We start from the raw sequence: 19379 nt of genomic DNA, 5'->3' as shown, positions 1-19379 counted from the left end.
GAAAATTTTTTATTTCCACATGACATTACAACGTAATCAAAGTTTAGATTTGGCAGCGGAATATATATATATATATATATATATATATATATATATACACACACACACTTAAAAACTCAGGAACATAACACAACAGAGCTGAATGAATTAACTCAATATATAATCAAATATGACCAATGTGTTCTCACATAATAATTATACATAAAGCATTAACATATGCGCATCATGCATGCGGTACTTAATAAATACGTAACCATTATTTTAACCTAATACCGGTACCAGTAGTCCGAAGAAAAAGTGCAGAGTCATAGGCACTAGGGACAAAGCCCTGCTGAGCAACAACACAACTAAATTTAGCAAACCAGGCTCGATGAGTTTGTTTGAGACCATAGAGAGCACAACGAAGACGGCAAACTGTGTGAGGAGGATGCATATAAACTTCCTCAGCAAGATCACCATTCAATAATGCATTTTTGATATCCATCTGAAACAGTTGCCAATGTCGCACAGTAGCTACTGCAAGTAAAGATTGAACAGAGGTAAGACGAGCAACAAGAGCAAAAGTCTCCTCATAGTTCATACTCCTGAGAGAAGCCATTTGCAACAAGTCGAACTTTGTATCGTTCCACTTATCCATCTGACCGAGTCTTGATTTTGTAAACTCACTTACATCCAACTTTAGACTTCCAGAAGGCAAATCCACCAGGTCCCAAGTATGAGTTTTAGTGAGAGCATCTAGTTCATCAGACATAGCTTTCTGCCAAAGAGGGTCAATACTAGCCTCACGATAACTGTGAGGTTCGTGAAAAGTAGCAAGGGCATAATAACAATGATAATCTTGAAGATGAGAAAGAGGGGCTCTTACTTTAGTGGATTGACGGAGTGCAAGTACCTAGACGGGCTCGGATGTAGTTGATGGAACATGAGTATCAACAGACGTGTCAGGTGACTCAGGAACAGTTGAAGAAGGAGCGTCTTAGGAGCTTAGCATCTTTGCAGAGGAGTCAGGGACTAAAGCAATAGATGGGTCAATAAAAATAGGAGCATAACTGAAAGAGGACTACGGAAAAGGAGAAATACTCGTAAACATCTTATGTTCCCAAAACTCCACATGACGAGAAATACGAAGACGCTTGGCTATAGGATCATAGCAACGACAAGCCTTTTGAGTGAGACCATAACCAAGAAGACAACAGAGTCTGGATCGTGGTTCAAGTTTGGTGCGTTCGTGTGCAGGAAGAGTGACAAAACAAACACAACAAAAAACTCAAAGTAATGTATAGTTAGGGACCTTACCATGGAGAAGCTCAAACGGAGTTTTATTGTATATAGTGGGTGAGAGATCACGATTGATGGTGTAGACAGCAATAAGAGCAGCTTCATTCCAAAAGCGTTCTGGAAGAGAAGCAGATATGAGAAGTGCCCTTACTGTATCCAAAATGTAACGATGTTTACGTTCTGCTTAACCATTTTGTTGTGAGGTGTAGGGACAAGAGTGATGAGAGACAGTCCCATTTTGCTGTAAGATGGTAAGAAACGACTTGTCCGTGTATTCCATTGCATTATCTGAACGAAAAGTTTTAATGGTACAAGAAAATTGAGTTTGCACCATTTTGTGGAAATTCTGGTAAATATTTGTGAGTTCAGACCAATGTTGTAGAAGATAAATCCAAGTATAACGATTGTAATCGTCCACAAAGAGAACAAAATAACGAGATCCCCCCTAAGTTGGAATCGGGGCGGGACCCCAAATATCATAATGGACTAAGTCATAAGGTGCAGAGGAAAATGATTCACTTTTATTAAAGGACAAATGTGTCTGTTTTCCAAAACGACATGAAACACAATCAAAAGACTAAAAATTAACTGAACCTAAATGACCCTGAGAGGCCAAGAGCTGAACACGTGGAAGTGAGGCATGACCCAATCGAGAGTGCCACAAACTAGAGGTAACTATGATAGCAGCTATGGAAATTGTTGTTGAAGAAGGAATCTACAGAGATTATAGCCTGAAAAGACATCTAACTTTACGGCCTGTCCCAAGCAACTGACCTGTTTGTGAATCCTGGACATCAACACCCTTGTTAGAGAATTTCAGTTCAATACCTAACTCACAAAGTTGTCCAACAGAAAGAAGGTTTAAGGATAACTTAGGCACAATGTAAGTATCACTAACAGATAAATTAGAGGTAGAAATAGACCCTATGTGAATAACAGGCATATGGGAACCATCGGCCGTGTATATGGCAGGATTGGGAGAAATAACAGTTTTATGAGAGAAGATGGTGGAATCAAATGTCATATGATTACAGTAGACAGAGTTTACAAACCACTGAGATTTACCTGGGGTGACGAACAAGGCAGTGGAAGATTGGGACAAAACCTGGTGAATTAAGTCCTTCACATCAGCTGCAGTGAGAGAAGTGGACTGAGATGGAGTCTCTGGTGCAAAGGAAGCGACTGCAGCTGTCTTTTTGGAAGCTTGTTGCTGCTTATAATACTGGAACTTGCGACATTCATTGATGGTATGACCTTTGCGTTTACACCACTTGCAAAAACCAGTCTTTGAGGTGGATTGGGATGATGAATGCTTAGTAGAAGACTGTGAAGTACCACGAGAAGTAGTGGCAAGGACCATATCAGATGATTGCATCTTCATAGTGGAACAACGAGTTTCTTCAGAGATGAGTTAAGAAACTACAGTGTCTAAAGTCGAAAGTGGTTGACAATGAAGAAGAGAGGCTCGAGTAGATTCAAAATCATCCCAAAGAGCCATCATAAAGTGCATAAACTTCCGTCGATCAAGCCAAGTAGCAAACGTTTGAATGTCATTAGAACATTCCAACTTTGGATTTGTTGCAGATAATTGTTCCCAAAGATGGTTAGTCGGAGAATAAAAATCAGAAATAGATTGACCTGGTTCTTGAAGCATCTGATAAAGTTTAGCTTTCAGTTGAAACTCCAAGGAAGCATCATATGTGTAGTTGTATCTTTTGGCCAGAAAATCCCAAGCAATTGTAGCATTCCCAAGTATTGGAAGAAGACTATTGATGGACGGAATGAAATTGTTGATGAACCAAGACAGAATCTTGTAGTGAATACTGTCTCATTCTTCCATACGAGATGAAAATTCTTCTTTCTCATTGTCCTTCTGCACTGGTTTAGGAACTGCTCTAGTCACATAATGCCATAATCGGCGTCCTTTCAAGAAAACCTCCATATTCTGAGCCCACATGCTATAATTGGATCCATTCAATATCACATCAATAGGACGGGCAATCGAATCAAGAGTCGATGCATATTGAGACATATTGAAGCTTCAAATGCAGAACCATATTGCAAAAATGAAATCAAGACGAAAAATTGAGTAGAAAACACTTGAATCCAAAAAGTCAACGCCAGTCAAAGTCAACGGTCAACGATTGACGTGGCTGATCTGGCAACTAGGGCTGACGTGTTGCGTGGGGAATGAGACATGTGGCAGAGTGTGAGATCGATGGTGCGTGCAACTGCAGGTCGGCGCGTGAGCGATGCACTAGAAACTTCAAGTGGAGCGTGGGGGCGCGTGCGGAGTCCGATGGCTTCGATTTCGGCGGCGTTGAACTACTCTCTCAATGGGCTTTCCAACTGTGGTGGAACTTAGCTGTAGTAGTGACGGGAACAGTGCGAAGTTAGAGAAGGCAAAGAGAGGTAGTGGCGCGTGAGGTAGGGAACGACGGAGTTTCTTTCACGGGAGGGAAGTCCCGTACCTTGCGAATTTGTTTATGGACTTATTGTTCCAGATTGGACTGCAAAAAGGTTGAAAAGAACTCCAAATAGCGGCTACCGTCACAAGAAAGAGCGCCGGAAAATCGCCGGAAATTCGTCGGAAGGACATTGGAAAAAAAAATAAAAATCTACAGGCCACAAGTCTGTAGCTTTGATACCATGAAGAAAAAGAAAACAGAATATAATTGTGAAATAAACTTGTATTTTTGATATGTCTTCTTCGTACAATGAAGTGACTTATTTATAGTTGAATGAGGCTAAAGAAATAAGGAAAATATCGTAATTACATATTTATACAATAATATCAAATAATATCGTAATTTGATGAGAGAATATCTTCGTGATATGCTAATGATATTTCGAAAATATTCTACCACAAATATGGCAAGTATCGTATTATTCCAACATAGTGCTCGAATTACTAATGATTCATATAACAAACTTATTTTCTACTTCCATCCCTTCCTAACAGTAGAGATATTTAATTTTGAGTCATTCTCTCTCTCAACCGGCCTTAGAGAAAAAATTCTCAAAAAATAGATTTGAGAGGAGGAGGGAGCAGATCTACTCTCTCCTTCTCTCCCTTTTCCCTTTCTACTCCCAGCTCCAGCACTCCCCCTCCCATTTTAGTTTTTTCTTTTGTTTGCAGGTTTTCTTCAACCAGATTATCAGTAATTTTGGCATCTCCGCTATGCATTTATCCATCTACCTCCATATTGTGCCGTTCAACTACTTCATGGCCGCTATTGCTGTTTGTTGGTTGTGTTTTTATTTTTAAATAAGAGTTTTCTTCTCCATAGATCTGCTCTCTTGGACGATCTATGAGATAAATGTTAGTTAGGTACGATGGGTTATCCCACTCGGCCTGAATAGTTTGGTGTGAGGGGTTATCGCTCACGACATATATATATATATGATATTTAGCTATCTTTGTCTTAGATCTAATTTACTTGGAGCATATATGCTCTTTAACTATTTTTGTACATGGGTTAGCAGAAAATGAAAGTCATAGATAGTACTTTATTGTAAAAGTTTTGTTTATATTTATAACTTTGTAACCTCATAACATGTGACTATGATTTTATAAAATTTTATGCTTTGTAATTTTAGAGTCTTATACTCGTGATATTTAATAAAAAAAAAAATTACTCAGATCTTTAAACAGTAGAGATATTTCAGCATTGAAAACAATAAGACGTGGGAAAGAGAGAGAATGGTGATAATCTGAACAGTTTATTACATGATTTGTTCAGAGTTTCACGTTTTGGGATTAGACGAAATTAATTTACAAATTGATTATTCTATACTTTCTAAGTGGAGTGCTTTACAGCTGCTATCTCCCTCCAGTAATGACAGAGTTTGTTGGCGTAATCATTATGTCATTACGCCTCATATTTTGCAATTTGCACCGCATTTTGTTTGTTCATCCCAATCATACATATATTACAACGTCCCACCATATTTGTATTACTTAATTAATTAACCAACCAATCCCAATACACAAGTATCAATGCACAGATCTAGATCCACCAACTACTTTGATCTTTACAAAATTTTTTATGGACTGAGATTTTCAAACAATTTAAATATAATATAATGTAAAAAAATTGCGCACACCACTTTTGATTTTTCATCACTTTTATAATTATATTTATAAATATTAAAAATGCTAATTTAGTATATTTATCTTTAAATTCTTTTTCAATTTCACCATTTCGTTAGAATTTTCTGTTAAATTTTAATAGATGGGTGACAAAATTCTTAAATTACCATTTTTTTTTTCTGCAGGAAAAAAGAAAGAAAGACAAAAATTACAAGGATTTAGGGTGGATCAGGATTTAACCGAATTTACAAAAATAACCATGCTTGAGTCTTTGAAATTATATATATATTAAAAAAAAAAATGATATTTTTGAAATTTTGATAGAGTTTAAGTTATTTAACCGAAAATTCTAAAGAAGTGGTGAAATTAAAAAAAAAAAAATTGAAAGATGGATACACTAATTTGACATTTTTTAAAGCCTAATGGTGTGATTGCAAAGGTGATGAAATGTCATGGGTGTAAGTGAAGTTTCCTCTATAACACACTTAGGGAAAATTGTATCATTGATCTATATTGTTAAATTATAAATCGTTCCCTCTGGTATCAAAATAATCCAGAGATCATTGTTTTTGGCTTAATTTACAAATTGCTCAATAGAGTCAAACGGAATTTTTAAAAATTTTAACGGAATTTGGCTATAGGGAGCGATTTGTAAATTAAGCTAACTATAAGGATATCTGAATTAATTTTGATACCAGATGAAGGAGCGATTTGTAATTTCGGCCAATAGTCCAATTTTTTCATATATCTTTTCGAATAAGTTTTGAGTAGTCCATTACTCTATTCGGACAGTTAAGCCCCAAATAACTCTCTTATATTTACTATCTAAATTGTCAACAATTTAAACTAAAGATTCGAATCCAAAATTTTTAACGCATTATAAGTTCGATGTTTAGAACAATCGGGATCTCCATAATTTGAAATAGGAGAAGTAAAGATGTGAATAATATATATATATATATATATATATATATAAATTGAATCTCTTATCTTGACTCTAAATCGAATCCCGACCCGACGGCTCTCGGCTAGGTGTAGCTTGGTAATGAAAATATAATTTTGAATTCCGCCCAAGTATGGGTGGAATTCGGAATTAGATCCGACCCGCAGTGTATTAATTTTTTTTTTAAAAAAAATAAAAATATTTGATATATATTTAAGTTGTAGTACATAGTACCAAAATATGTGATCATATACTCGATCACAAAGTCACAACTTATGAGATATACTCGACGTGGTGGTAGGCTCTAATACTATGTAAAAATTTGTGGGAAAATATAAAATGTGAGAATAATAGCGGGTTGGTTGAGACTGCCTTGTCATCATTGTGAAATAAAAATAGGAAAATGTTAGATTTACAACACCAATACAACAACTGTACAACAATCCTTCACATGAGGGTGAGTTTCACATACTGGGGCCTACCCTCATGTGAGGGGTTGTTGTACAGTTGTTGTATTAGTGTTGTACAAGAATCAAATCCCATAAAAATATAGCATCTAGCATTAATTGATCTACTTCCCAACTTTTTTATTTATACTTATATCTCTTGAAATTTTCTAAAAAGTAAATTTATATTTATATTATATTATTCTCTAAGTAGTAAGCGCTGCTTAATGAAACCAAAACAATATAACTCATCGTAAAAGAAGATGGTTCATGAGTAAGGAGTAACATAAACTTTCTTAAAAGCTTTTATTATTATTAATTTTTTTTTAAAAAAAAACAAGTGTATATGCTGGGGCCACTTCAAAATTTCCCTCACGGTTTTTTTTTTTCAAAAGGCTTGTGGGGGCCATGGCCCCACTAGCCCAAGCAAGAGAGAAAAGAACACAAAAAATTTATGGGTAGTTCAGTATTAAACATTTACACTTACCATTCTGAATGGCTCATATGGCTATTATGTGTTCTCATTAACTTTTTGTTCATAATACAAAATTCTCTATTTATAACCCTTGAAACAAAGTATACGTATTTTTCATATATTATAATAGAAGTAATGCTATTTAGTAGACGTCTCCAAGGGGTAGCTCAATCGGCTGGGGACCACGCCTTATGAAGCGGAGGTCATTAGTTCAAATTCCCCTCCCCACTCTTGTGTGGACATGTAAAAAAAAAAAAATGCTATTTAATAGAATACTATACTGCTGTAAGTTATTAATATGACAATAATTTTGGTGAGCAAGTTTAATTAAGTTTCAAATCCTAAATAATGCAGTCTGTTTTTGATCCAACTCTTTGCATGTCTGCCTCTCTGTGTGTTATAGAAGTTGAAGACAAGATTGGCTAAAAGCCATATTTTGTCTATATTTAGTTAATATGAACAATTTTTCACCATATTATGTTGAGAAAATGCGCAACACATTTTTCGTGAGAGGGGCAGAGATTCTAATTTAAATATTCTTTTTCTGGATAATTATAAAAAAAAAAAAAAATCCCTTCAAATTACGAGCCGTTTTTAAAGTAGCCATATGAAGTCTGAACTATCAAGTATACTAATATAATCCCCCAAACTATTAAAGAGTGCCAAAAAGACTCATTTTGTCCAAATATTCCTATAATATTTTTGCCATGTGTCATATATTCAATTAAAAAAATAAAATAAAATAAAAGCTTTAATTTTTTTAAAAAAAAATTAAAAAAGAAAAAGAAAAAGAGAAAGAGCAAAATGGGGTGGCCGAAACCACCCCTAAAAGCCTTAGGGCTGGCTCGGCCATCCCCGTTTGGCCTGGGGGAGGCCAAATCACCCCATGACCCTTGGGGGTGCATAGCCGAACCACCCACAAAAGCCAAACCCTAAACGCTTTTTTTTTCTTTCCTTTTTGGCATTGTGATGGTGGCCGAATCCACCCCTATTTTGCTATTTGGGGGTAGCCAAACCACCCCTAAGGGCCATGGGGTGGTTCAACCACCCGCAGACATACTGAACGACCCCCAAACCGACGTCTTTTTTTTTTCCTTCAATTTTTTAAAGCTTTTATTTTTTTTATATTAATTTATATTATTTTTTAATTGAATATATGACGTGGCAAAAGTATTATAAGAACATTTCAACAAAAGAGTCATTTTTGGCACTATTTGGTAGTTTGGGAGTCATATTTGTACACTTGGTAATTCATGGGACTACTTTAAAAACAGCTTGTAAGGCTTTTTTATAATTATCCATTCTTTTAATCTCGCTTGGGTTTTGTCTTCCATCTTTGCCCACAAAATTGAGAAGCCTGTCTCAAATAGGGGAGACAAAAAAGTTATACGATTAGTGGTTATTGTGTTTATAACCGCTAATCGTAACTATCTTAGGCGGTTATTCTATTTTTATAAACACATACATCATGCCTTAAACGATTAGCGGTTATTTAAACTATAACCTTAATTCATAACTGCTTTTAAATTTGAGTATTTTCAACTTATTTAGGATGTTGGGCCTTTATTATACTTATTTTTTGGGACTATTTTAGATGTTTCCCTTTTTCTTTTTTTTTTTTTTTTTTTTTTTTTTTTTTTTTTTTTTCACTAGCCTCGAGGCACATTAGGGTGGACCTAAACATTGAGTCCCACCCAATGCGCTTTAGGTTTCAATTTCAACATCATATCACAGGTTGTGAAACCCACCATATTACTTCATGGCCCTTACTGGTCTCCATGTGGCTCCGCCACTGCCTTCTACCTTACGAAACCACCCCATGTTGAAGAAAGCCCAACTAAACCTACATCTCCAAATCTCCAAATTCGCCCAAAAACCCATCAAAACCCCTTCTCCCAAAGAGGTTTGCAAGCAAGCAAGCCTTCAAGAAGCTTTTCAAACACTCACCGAACAAAATACACTTCCGTTTTGTCTGGAGGAGTCCTATTCGTCAGTTCTTGAGCTCTGTGCAAGTAAGAAAGCTCTGTCACCTGGGCAACAGGTACATGCCCATATGATAAAGTCTTCTGCCGTGCGTGACTCGGTGTTTTTGACTACCAGGCTTGTGTTCGTGTACGGGAAATGCGGCTCTCTTTCGAGTGCGGAGAAGATGTTTGATAAAATGTCTCATAGAACGATTTTTACGTGGAATGCTATGATTGGTGCTTATGTTTCAAATGGGGAACCTCTGAGAGCTCTTAATTTGTATAGACAAATGCGGGTCTCGGGAGTTCCTCTTGATTCTTGCACTTTTCCTTCTCTGCTAAAAGCTTGTGGCGAACTTAATAATATCCGTTGTGGGACTGAAATTCATGGTCTAGCTATCAAATGTGGATATGATTATGTTGTATTTGTTGTCAATTCAATTGTTGCGATGTATGCAAAGTGCGGTAATCTTGATGGGGCAAGACAGTTATTTGACGGTATGACCGAAAAGGATGATATTGTGTCCTGGAATTGTATAATTTCCGCATATGCAGCAAATGGACAATCTGTAGAGGCATTAGGACTTTTTAGAGATATGCAGAAAGTGGGTCTTGCTATGAACACATATACTTTTGTTGCTACCCTTCAAGCCTGTGAGGATTCATCCTTTGTGAAACTCGGTATGGAGATCCATGCTACTATTTTAAAAGCTAGTCATGACGTTGATGTTTATTTAGTTAATGCTTTGATTACTATGTATGCAAGATGTGGTAAAATGAATGAAGCCGCAAGAATTTTTTATAACATGAATGATAAAGATTATATATCATGGAATGCTCTTCTCTCTGGTTTTGTCCAAAATGGTCTATATGAAGAAGCGTTAAAGTTCTTCCATGATATGCAGGATGCTGATAGAAAACCTGACCAGGTTTCAGTATTAAATGTTATTTTAGCATCTGGTCGATTGGGGAATTTATTAAAGGGAAGGGAACTTCATGCCTATGCAATAAAAAACGGATTTGATTCTGAATTGCAGATTGGGAATACAATAATTGATATGTATGCAAAGTGTGGCAATGTGGATTATATGGGTCGTGCTTTTGATAGGATGCTTGATAAGGACTTCATTTCTTGGACAACAATAATTGCTGGATATGCCCAGAGCAAAGCATATTCGAAGGCCTTAGAGTTTTTCTTGAAAGTGCAGATGGAAGGGATGGATGTTGATGGAATGATGATTGCAAGTATCCTGATGGCTTGTGGTGGCCTAAAGAACATTTCTTACCTTAAAGAAATTCATGGTTACATTTTGAGGAGAGGTGTATCTGATCTTGAACTACAGAATTCACTTATTACTGTCTATGGGGAGTGTGAGAACATAGATTACGCAAAACGAATGTTTGAATCCATCGAATTTAAAGATGTTGTGTCTTGGACAAGCATGATTACTTGCTATCTCCATAATGGATTTGCAAATGAGGCTCTTGAACTTGTCTACTCCATGAGAGAAACTAATGTTGAACCTGATTCTATAGCTCTAGCGAGCATACTCTCAGGTGCCGCTAGTTTATCTGCCTTGAAGAAAGGAAAAGAGATTCATGGATTTCTGATTAGGAAGGGCTTCATCTTAGAGGGATCGCTTGCAAACTCTCTTGTCGATATGTATGCCCGCTGTGGAGATCTAGAGAACTCTTATAAGGTTTTCAATTGTATGAGACATAAAAGTTTAGCTCTGTGGACAAGTATGATTAATGCAAATGGAATGCATGGCAGTGGCCAGGCAGCAATCGATTTATTCAATAGGATGAAGGGTGAAAGCATTATTCCTGATCATATTACCTTTTTGGTACTTCTTTATGCATGCAGTCATTCAGGACTGATCGATGAAGGTAGAGAACTTCTGGAAGTTATGCAATATGATTATTATTTGGAGCCATGGCCTGAGCACTATGCCTGTCTGGTTGATCTTTTGGGGCGGGCCAATCGCTTAGAAGAAGCTTACCAATTCGTGGAAACTATGCAGATTGAACCTACTGCTGAAGTTTGGTGTGCACTCCTTGGGGCTTGCCGGGTTCACTCAAATAAAGAAATGGGACAAATTGCAGCACAGAAGCTCTTAGAATTGCGACCAGAAAATCCAGGAAATTATGTGCTGGTTTCCAATATATTTGCTGCAAGTGGAAGATGGAAGGATGTTGAAGAAGTGAGAGTGAGAATGAAGGGAAGTGGGTTGAAGAAAAATCCTGGATGTAGTTGGGTTGAGAATGGTAATAAGATCCATATTTTCATGGCAAGGGACAAATCTCATCCACGATCTGATGAGATTTATAATAAATTAGCTCAAATTACAGAGACTTTGACGAGGGAAGGAGGTTATGTGGCTCAAACCAAATATGTTTTGCACAATGTAGAGGAAGAACAAAAAGTTCAGATGCTTTATGAACATAGTGAAAGGCTTGCCATTGCTTATGGACTGCTTGGAACTCCTGATGGGATCCCTATTCGAGTCACAAAGAATCTTCGGGTTTGCGGTGATTGCCACGTTTTCTGTAAGCTAGTCTCAAAATTCTTTGAAAGAGAGCTTGTTGTAAGGGATGCCAACAGATTCCATCACTTTGATAAAGGGGTCTGTTCTTGTGGAGACTATTGGTGATAATACAACCATCTGTACTGATATTAGTTGAACTTTTTCAGAGACTCTTTTGGTTGATTTCTGCTGCTGATGATCATTGTATCAAACTGTCAATTGGAAGAGATATGGCTCAATATCATCAAAATTTTACCGAGTTCTCGTTTTTACCAGGCTCATCCTGAAGAATTAGGTGCAATTGTTAAAATTGTAAAAAGTGGAATGGTCACCAATGTTTTGGGATCTCAATACAAGCTTCATAATGATGCAAAATGTGACACTATGGGAGCCTTGTGGAGCACTCTGGGAGTAAGTAATTCTGCTCAGTGGGTCCTTGATGAAGCGATTGGGTTTCTCTTCTGCTTACCAAGCTCCATAGTTTCCAAAGTGATGGAGAGCACAAAGATCAATCTGCTTTAGAGGTTTACGTCAAGGTTTTTACGTACTGCGGGTTATGACAGCTGGAGTTTGTGATAATGCTGTTAATATAACAAAGTTGTATACAATTATATCATCCCAAACTTTCTTTGATCTTCTATGAGTCTGGCTTACTTGGTGTGAAGTGTGAAAAGCAAGTCATAAAGTTGTTGCTGGAACTTGCTCTTGAAATTGTGCTTCCACCATTCCTGGCATCCGAGAATGCTACATCATCTGATATTCTTGAAAATGAGTCATCTAGCTTTCTTTTAATGACTCCATCAGGTTCATTTCTTCCTGATAAAGAAAGTGTCTATAATGCTGGTGCTGTTAAGAGTTCTTATCCGTTCATTGTTGCTCTTTACTCCCAAGGTGCAGCTAGAAGTGCTAAGCCTCATTGAGAGGCTTGTTCATGCCTCCTTCAATCAGGAAACCCTTACCTCCGTAAGTGCGAAATAGATCATTTGGTGATTGCTTTTGTTTTTGTTTTTCTGTTTTGCTTGAATAGTGACCAGTGTTCTTATCGTTTGATTTGTCTAATGTATTTAGGTTGTGTCGAACTTTTGCTGGAGACAATTTACCCCTTTCTTTTGGGCCACTCTCCACTGCTCTCTTATGCTTTGAAGATTGTGGAAGTTCCTGGGGCATATAGGTAAGAATTGTGGTCATTTTGAGACATTATTTTATCTTCCTGTCCGTATTTGCATTATTTGTCCAAGGTTTGTACTTTTGGTGATGGATTACTGTCTGAATTATTAGCAATTAGAACAACAAAATGATGAGATCTTTTATCCCATTAAATTATACTCATGACTTTCAAAGTGAAATACGACAAATGAAAGGGGCCAAACGTACAAGAAAAAGGGAAGACAAGCAGTTGTGATTAGTAAATTATATTTATGACTTTCAAATTGGAATACAATAAAAAATGGAAGGGCCAAAGGTCATTGAACACACTTCCAAAAGCGGCTCTTCGAAGAAAAATGTCATCAAGTTATACATAAAATATGCAATTAGGTAATCTTAAAAGCTTGAAGATTTCAACAATGGCGATCTAAGGAAAGTTGAAAATTTCCATAGCTTGGTCAAGAAAGAGAAATCCAATTATTCCTCACGAAAGTCTTCTCTTTCACATTTATCAAGGAACAAAGGCTTGGCATTTTTTATTTTTTTTAAGGATACCTTAGGAGTCAGCATATTCAAAATCCTTCGTGAAGAAGGTTTCCAATTATCATTCTTATAAGGGTTAAATATTTTTTAGTCCACGTGCTTTGCGTATTTAACCTTATAAAAATTCTTAAAAATATTATTTTAATAGAATAGAGAAATCTTGAGTGTGGATGATGCATATATAGTGTTTTTCCAAGTAGATAATTAAAGTAAAAAACGTGAATTTTTTCAGCTAAAATTTAGATTAAAAAAATAAAATAAAAAATAAAAAAAGCATAAGCAGATGCAAATGTTTGTTGTTGGGCTTATATTTGAAGAAGGTCCACGTGTATCCCCTGAACTTTTGATCCGGTGCCAAAAGTCTCCTCAGTTTGCATGAGAAAGCTGGGCCTGACTGATGGATTTTCTAAATCAGACAGAATAATAAAACAAGGCCCATCAGAACCGAGCCCAAGTACTTGTCATTGACACGTGTCGATAAGCAAACACCGTAGTTCATTTTCTTCGAAGCTCAGGAGTCACCGAGTCAGGACCCTATCTCTACTCCGCGTGCTGTATTGGCTGTCCGCGTTGACGTGGCAATAACCCAGTTGATAACACATTACACACCTATACAATCACTCTGCCAATAACCAGTTGCCACGTCAGACAGAAATAGCAGACACGTGAGATCCAACACCACACGAGACTTTCCCAGCTGCGTGCCCCACGTAGCGTGTAGTGGCTCACACGGAAACGCGGCGGACGCGACCCAAATATATATATGTTTGTGTAGATCGAGGCGTGTGAAAGTATTACGTATTTTTGGAGGTTTGAGAAGACAAGGAGATAGATCGATGATGAAGTGGTCGCCAAGGATGGGAGCTCGGGGGACAAAGAAGTTGCACGTGAAGGTGAACCAGTTGAAGCTCGAAGTGATTTGGAAGGGAAAGGTAGAAGATGATAAGATAGTGGTGGCGGAGATGAAATGGAGAGGTCCTCCTAAGCCTGGAGTTCTAGCTCCATTTTATCGAACATCAACGTGCCAAAGAAATTATACCGGCGAAAGATGCCTGAGACGAGGAAAACCCGTTGAATGGAACGGCGAATTCGACAGTGTATGCAGTTTCTCGGTTTCAAATGACGGTTCTTTGGGTCCGTGGAATGTCTCTTTTAAGGTCTTACATGTAAGTTTATTTTTCTTTTCTTTTTTGAGGTGTTTGATATTTTTTCTGGTTTTGAATTCGTAAAGGAAATGAGTTTCTTGTCGTTGTTGTTTGGGGTGATCATAATGAAGGGCGTGAGCAGAGAATCGAGGAGTAAATTGGCGGTTCTGGGGAAAGCGTCATTGAACTTGACGGAGTTGGCTTCGAAGATGGATACTCGGTTTGAAAGAAAGCTTCCCATGACTTTACACGACGGTCGTTTCGCCAGAGAGGCCACCCTTTCGGTACGGTAAAGCCAGTTTCAAAACTAGTTTTTATTTTTATTTTTATTTTTTTTATATATAAATATATATTTTAAATTTAAGGTAATTTGAAAAAGGTAATGTTCGAATTTAAAAATCGATCAGAAATGATAAATTTTAGGGATAATTGCACCGGAGGTCCCTGTGGTATACCATAATTATTTTTCACTCCCTATGGTTTAAAAAGTTCACTGGAGGTCCTCGTGATATGCAATAATTACAAATCGATCCCTGGCGTCAAATTCTGTTAAAATTTTTAACAGATTCCGTCAAATGCCACGTCAGCGCCACGTGTCGCCAATAAGATGGCGACACGTGTCTATCGTAATAAAAAATATAAATTTATTAAAAAATAAATAAAAATACTTATTTTTTTATAAAAAAAAATTCAAAAAAAAAAAAACAAAAAAAAAAAAAAGCTGAAGGGGTGGCCCAGCCACCCCTTTGGGGGTGGCCTGGCCGCCCCCAGCCACTGGGGGTGGCCGCGCGCCACCCCCAGTGGCTGCAAGGGGTGGCGCGCGGCCACCCCCAAGGCCCAGGGGGTGGCCTTCGGGCCACCCCTAGATCTACTAAGGGTGGCCCGATGGCCACCCCCGGCCACTGGGGGTGGCCGCGCGCCACCCCAGGTGGCCTCTGGGGGTGGTGCGCGGCCACCCCCAGTGGCCAGGGGTGGCCATCGGGCCACCCTTAGAAGATCTAGGGGTGGCCCGAAGGCCACCCCCAATGGCCTGGGGGTGGCCGCGCGCCACCCCCAATGGCCTGGGGGTGGCCGCGCGCCACCCCCGGCCACAAGGGGTGGCCGCGCGCCACCGCCGGCGGCCTCTGGGGGTGGCGCGCGGCCACCCCCATGGGCTGTTGGTGGCCTGGCCACCCCTTTTGGGGGTGGCCAGGCCACCCCTTTCCCATTTTTGTTTTGTTTTGTTTTTGTTTTTTTTTTTTTTTTTTTTTTTTTTTTTAAAAAATAAGTATTTTTTATTTATTTTTTAATAAATTTATATTATTTTATTAAAATTAGACATGTCAGCGCCACGTGTCACCAATAAGATGACGACACGTGGCGCTGACGTGGCATTTGACGGAATCTGTTAAAAATTTTAACAGAATTTGACGCCAGGGATCGATTTGTAATTATTGCATATCACGAGGACCTCCAGTGAACTTTTTAAACCATAGGGAGTGAAAAATAATTATAGTATACCACAGGGACCTCCGGTGCAATTATCCCTAAATTTTAATTAGACAATTTTTTTATAATAGACATTGACCAGTTCATAGTAGGACCCACGCTGCATTGTCACCGTTGACTTTGTCTTTTGGTGTTAATGTAGTAATTAAGTTTGGTGGTTTGTACAGGTATCCGTGAGCTTTGTGGAGGCCAGAGATTCTTGTGACTCGTCAAGAATCGGTCTGAACTCGGCTGAGTCGGACACGGAAAACGCGTCACTCACGAAGGTCAAGGATTTGACCAGCCTTAACAAGAAGAAGAAGAAGCATAAGGCTGAAGTGAATTCCAGTGACTCGGACAAGTTTGCTGCGTTTGACTGGGGTGAGTCCCTTACCACGAGTGACAATCGCAACGTGGCGTTGACTTCGGAGACCCAGTTGGACCCGGTTCGTAAAACGGGGTTTTTCTCGTGGAAGCGAAGTCGGTTGAGTCTTAGAGCATCGAAGGGAAGAGTAGAGCCATTGACCCCTGATCCCTTACGGGTATGTCATTTTTATTTTTCATTATTTCTTTTTATATTAACCCGTAAAATTTAATATGAATTATAAAATAGATTATTTTTATTTTACTGCCTACTCTAATAATAAGGGATAGGCATCAATCACCTCGGTTGTTTGAAGAATTATGTGTTCACAAGTGATAAATCACACTAAGAATTCTAGAAATTTAAATATAAGGGTTTGTCTATTGCTTTTGTGCCAAAGTGCCATGGGTAAGAGGGTTTTTTTGGGGTCATGTTTGTTAATGACTTTGTTTTTTTTATTATTTTAACATTTATATTAATTACGACAAAACACTTTTTTCAAACAAAAAAACGCCCCTCAAAACACACTACTAACAAACACTATTATAGCAATTTTTTTTTTTTTTTTTTTTTTGAGATCTAATGTTGGTCGTGGACATACATGCAGAAAGGAGATGCTATTGGATTCTCTTCATCAGATTCGGATCCTCGGCAATTTACTACTCGAATTGTTAGCAATTTGGACAGCAAGTATGAAAGAGCTTCCATGGGGCAGACCTACCCCAACAAATTGGCTGACTGTCCAAGATCTACTCGGACAAATGAGTTTCATAGGAGCTCTGTCACATTTGCTGCCCAAATTAATAACAATCCTGATAGTAAAATTGTTGAGAATCTCTATCTCTCATCAGAACTAGACTCTAAAGATGACAATGGTGGGAGAAGTAACTGGGAAGCAAAGGAGTTAGTGAGCAGAGATGGGAAAGCAAAGCTCAAAACCGAAGTATTCTTCGCTTCCTTGGACCAAAGGAGTGAAAAGGCAGCTGGAGAGAGTGCCTGCACTGCACTAGTTACTGTCATCGCTCATCGGCTCCACGCAAACCAAGACATGCTGACAAGACCCGAATTCGATAGCCTCATCATAGAAGGTTCCTCTCAATGGCAGAAGCTCTGCAGCAACGACACCTACATACAATCCTTCCCTGACAAACATTTTGATCTTGATACAGTCTTGAGAGCAAACCTGAAGCCTCTCTTAGTCTTGCCAGATAAATCTTTTATCGGATTCTTTTGTCCCGAGAAGTTCGAGTGCTTGAAGGAAGCCATGTCATTTGATGAAATATGGAATAAGATCGGTAGAATGAAGACTGAAGATTATGATCAGCCATGTATATACATTGTGAGTTGGAACGACCATTTCTTTGTGTTGAAGGTAGAGGCAGATGCTTATTACATTATTGACTCGTTGGGTGAGAGGCTGTTCGAGGGGTGTAACCAGGCATACATGTTGAAGTTTGATGATTCAAGTTTGATGTATGAAAGGGTAGAGAAGGGTGAAAAGGAGGAGAATGAAGAGATTATATGCATTGGGAAAGAGTGTTGTAAAGAATTTATGAAGAGATTCCTAGCTGCTATACCGCTTCGGGAATTGGAGGAGGAAAAAGAGAAGGGTGGAGTCTCTAACTACCTCCATCGGAGATTGCAGATTGAGTTCCACCTTTGCTCTTCTCCTAATCATTCTTCTTCTTCTTCCACCTACTGATCTCTCTTCTCAAGCCAAGAGATTATGTAGAAAAAGTAGGTGAAAAAGTATTCTATGAAATTTGAGTTTTGCAGTTTGATAATTTCAGACTGATGGCAAATGGCTTTTTCTTTCTTTCTTTTTTTTTTTTGTCTTTTTCCTAAGCAAATTGGGAAAGTGTTACAACTTACAAGAATTAAAACACAGAAAAATAGGTGGGCTCTCCAACATCAGACCTAAAAAGAAATACAAATACCAATAAATAGTAAAAAATTGGTCAAAAAAATGATCTGTGGCTGCAAAAAGTGATTTACACACTACAACGGAAGGCATGGGCAGCAATATGGCCAATATGACCCTTCAACCCTACCCAAAATCCTAATGAGAGGGACTCCAACAAGGGCAAATGGCTTAATTTCTTGTTGATGAAGTTGGCTCTTGTGCTTGTGCTACTGTCTTATCCTAGCTAGAGCCTCACTTGGCCTTGACCAAAAAAGGACAAGGTTCTCATCCTGTGAGTCGGAAGCCTTTTTTTTTTTTTAAGAGAAAATATTTTAAAACTCTTTGTTCTTTTTTTAGTTTTGCGTTTTACATCTTAGTTTTTAATTTGGCTTTATACATGAGCTTACAAGGATTTCAAATCTAAGACTCTGGCCAATTTTTCCCTCAAATAAAAAATACAAATGATATGAAAAATACTATTATACCATTTTCATTTAAAAAAGAAAAAGAAAAAAGAAAAAGAAAAAGAAAAAGAAAATTACACTTATTCCCTCACCCTATTTGCAATGTACGTAACCTTCAATATTTCAATTTTTACAATATCCCACATTCTACTATTAGGATTGCAATGTTCCTCTTTCATTGAATTTTTTTGTTAAATCCTAATAAAGGGGGCATAATGGTTGTTTCACACACCAAAATGACAAAAATATCAAGCATAAGATAAAACCAAATAAATAAATAAATAAATAAAAATAAGAATTACCCAAAAGAGCAAAAAATAAGGGAAATTGGAAAGGCAACCCACACAACAGATCCATTGTTTTTTTAAAAAAATAAATAAGTGTTTTTTTTAAAAAATAAAGGTACATTTATATTTTTTTAAAAAAAAAATTATGGGATATAATGGTCATTTTAACATAATGTGCGGGTCACATAATATATTTTGCCTTTTGACTTAACGGAAACTCATAATAGATGAGGAACATTAATAGAAGATTGGAGAATATTGCAAAAATTGAAAGATTGAGGGGCGTGACGGACACAAGTTTTGTTAATTAAATGGCAATATCCTCAAATATTT

At 37.7% G+C, this 19379-nt stretch overlaps 2 protein-coding genes across 3 annotated transcripts; both read left to right on the top strand.

The window, feature by feature from the left end:
- The first annotated feature begins 8890 nt into the window (after nt 1–8890).
- On the top strand, nt 8891–13061 carry LOC133870068 (pentatricopeptide repeat-containing protein At3g63370, chloroplastic). The gene is made up of 2 exons (XM_062307109.1): nt 8891–12690; nt 12796–13061. The coding sequence occupies exon 1, from the start codon at nt 8995–8997 to the stop codon at nt 11851–11853; it is 2859 nt and encodes a 952-aa protein (XP_062163093.1). The 5' UTR covers nt 8891–8994; the 3' UTR covers nt 11854–12690; nt 12796–13061.
- A 1137-nt stretch (nt 13062–14198) lies between these two features.
- Nucleotides 14199–18194, top strand: LOC133870709 (uncharacterized). 2 transcript variants are annotated; one of them, XM_062307902.1, is made up of 4 exons: nt 14199–14550; nt 14648–14845; nt 16217–16570; nt 17000–18194. In XM_062307902.1, the coding sequence occupies exons 1-4, from the start codon at nt 14536–14538 to the stop codon at nt 18092–18094; spliced, it is 1662 nt and encodes a 553-aa protein (XP_062163886.1). In that variant the 5' UTR covers nt 14199–14535; the 3' UTR covers nt 18095–18194. The 2 variants fall into 2 exon arrangements, with proteins under 2 accessions (XP_062163886.1, XP_062163885.1); XM_062307901.1 differs by having other exon boundaries at nt 14199–14582; nt 14693–14845.
- Nucleotides 18195–19379: the final 1185 nt, after the last annotated feature.

Source organism: Alnus glutinosa, chromosome 6 (genome assembly GCF_958979055.1).
Source record: "Alnus glutinosa chromosome 6, dhAlnGlut1.1, whole genome shotgun sequence".
In the NCBI taxonomy this organism is placed as follows: Eukaryota; Viridiplantae; Streptophyta; class Magnoliopsida; order Fagales; family Betulaceae; genus Alnus; species Alnus glutinosa.
The sequence above is the reverse complement of the archived record's forward strand: the minus strand, read 5'-3'. Positions and strand labels throughout refer to the sequence as shown.

Excerpts from the sequence above, each read along its gene's own strand:
- LOC133870709 (XM_062307901.1), top strand. The coding sequence starts at position 14,253 with ATGATGAAGTGGTCGCCAAGGATGGGAGCTCGGGGGACAAAGAAGTTG. Across the intron at positions 14,583-14,692 it reads TCTCTTTTAAGGTCTTACAT|GGCGTGAGCAGAGAATCGAG; the intron begins GTAAGTTTATTT and ends ATCATAATGAAG. Across the intron at positions 16,571-16,999 it reads TGACCCCTGATCCCTTACGG|AAAGGAGATGCTATTGGATT; the intron begins GTATGTCATTTT and ends ACATACATGCAG.
- LOC133870068 (XM_062307109.1), top strand. The coding sequence starts at position 8,995 with ATGGCCCTTACTGGTCTCCATGTGGCTCCGCCACTGCCTTCTACCTTA.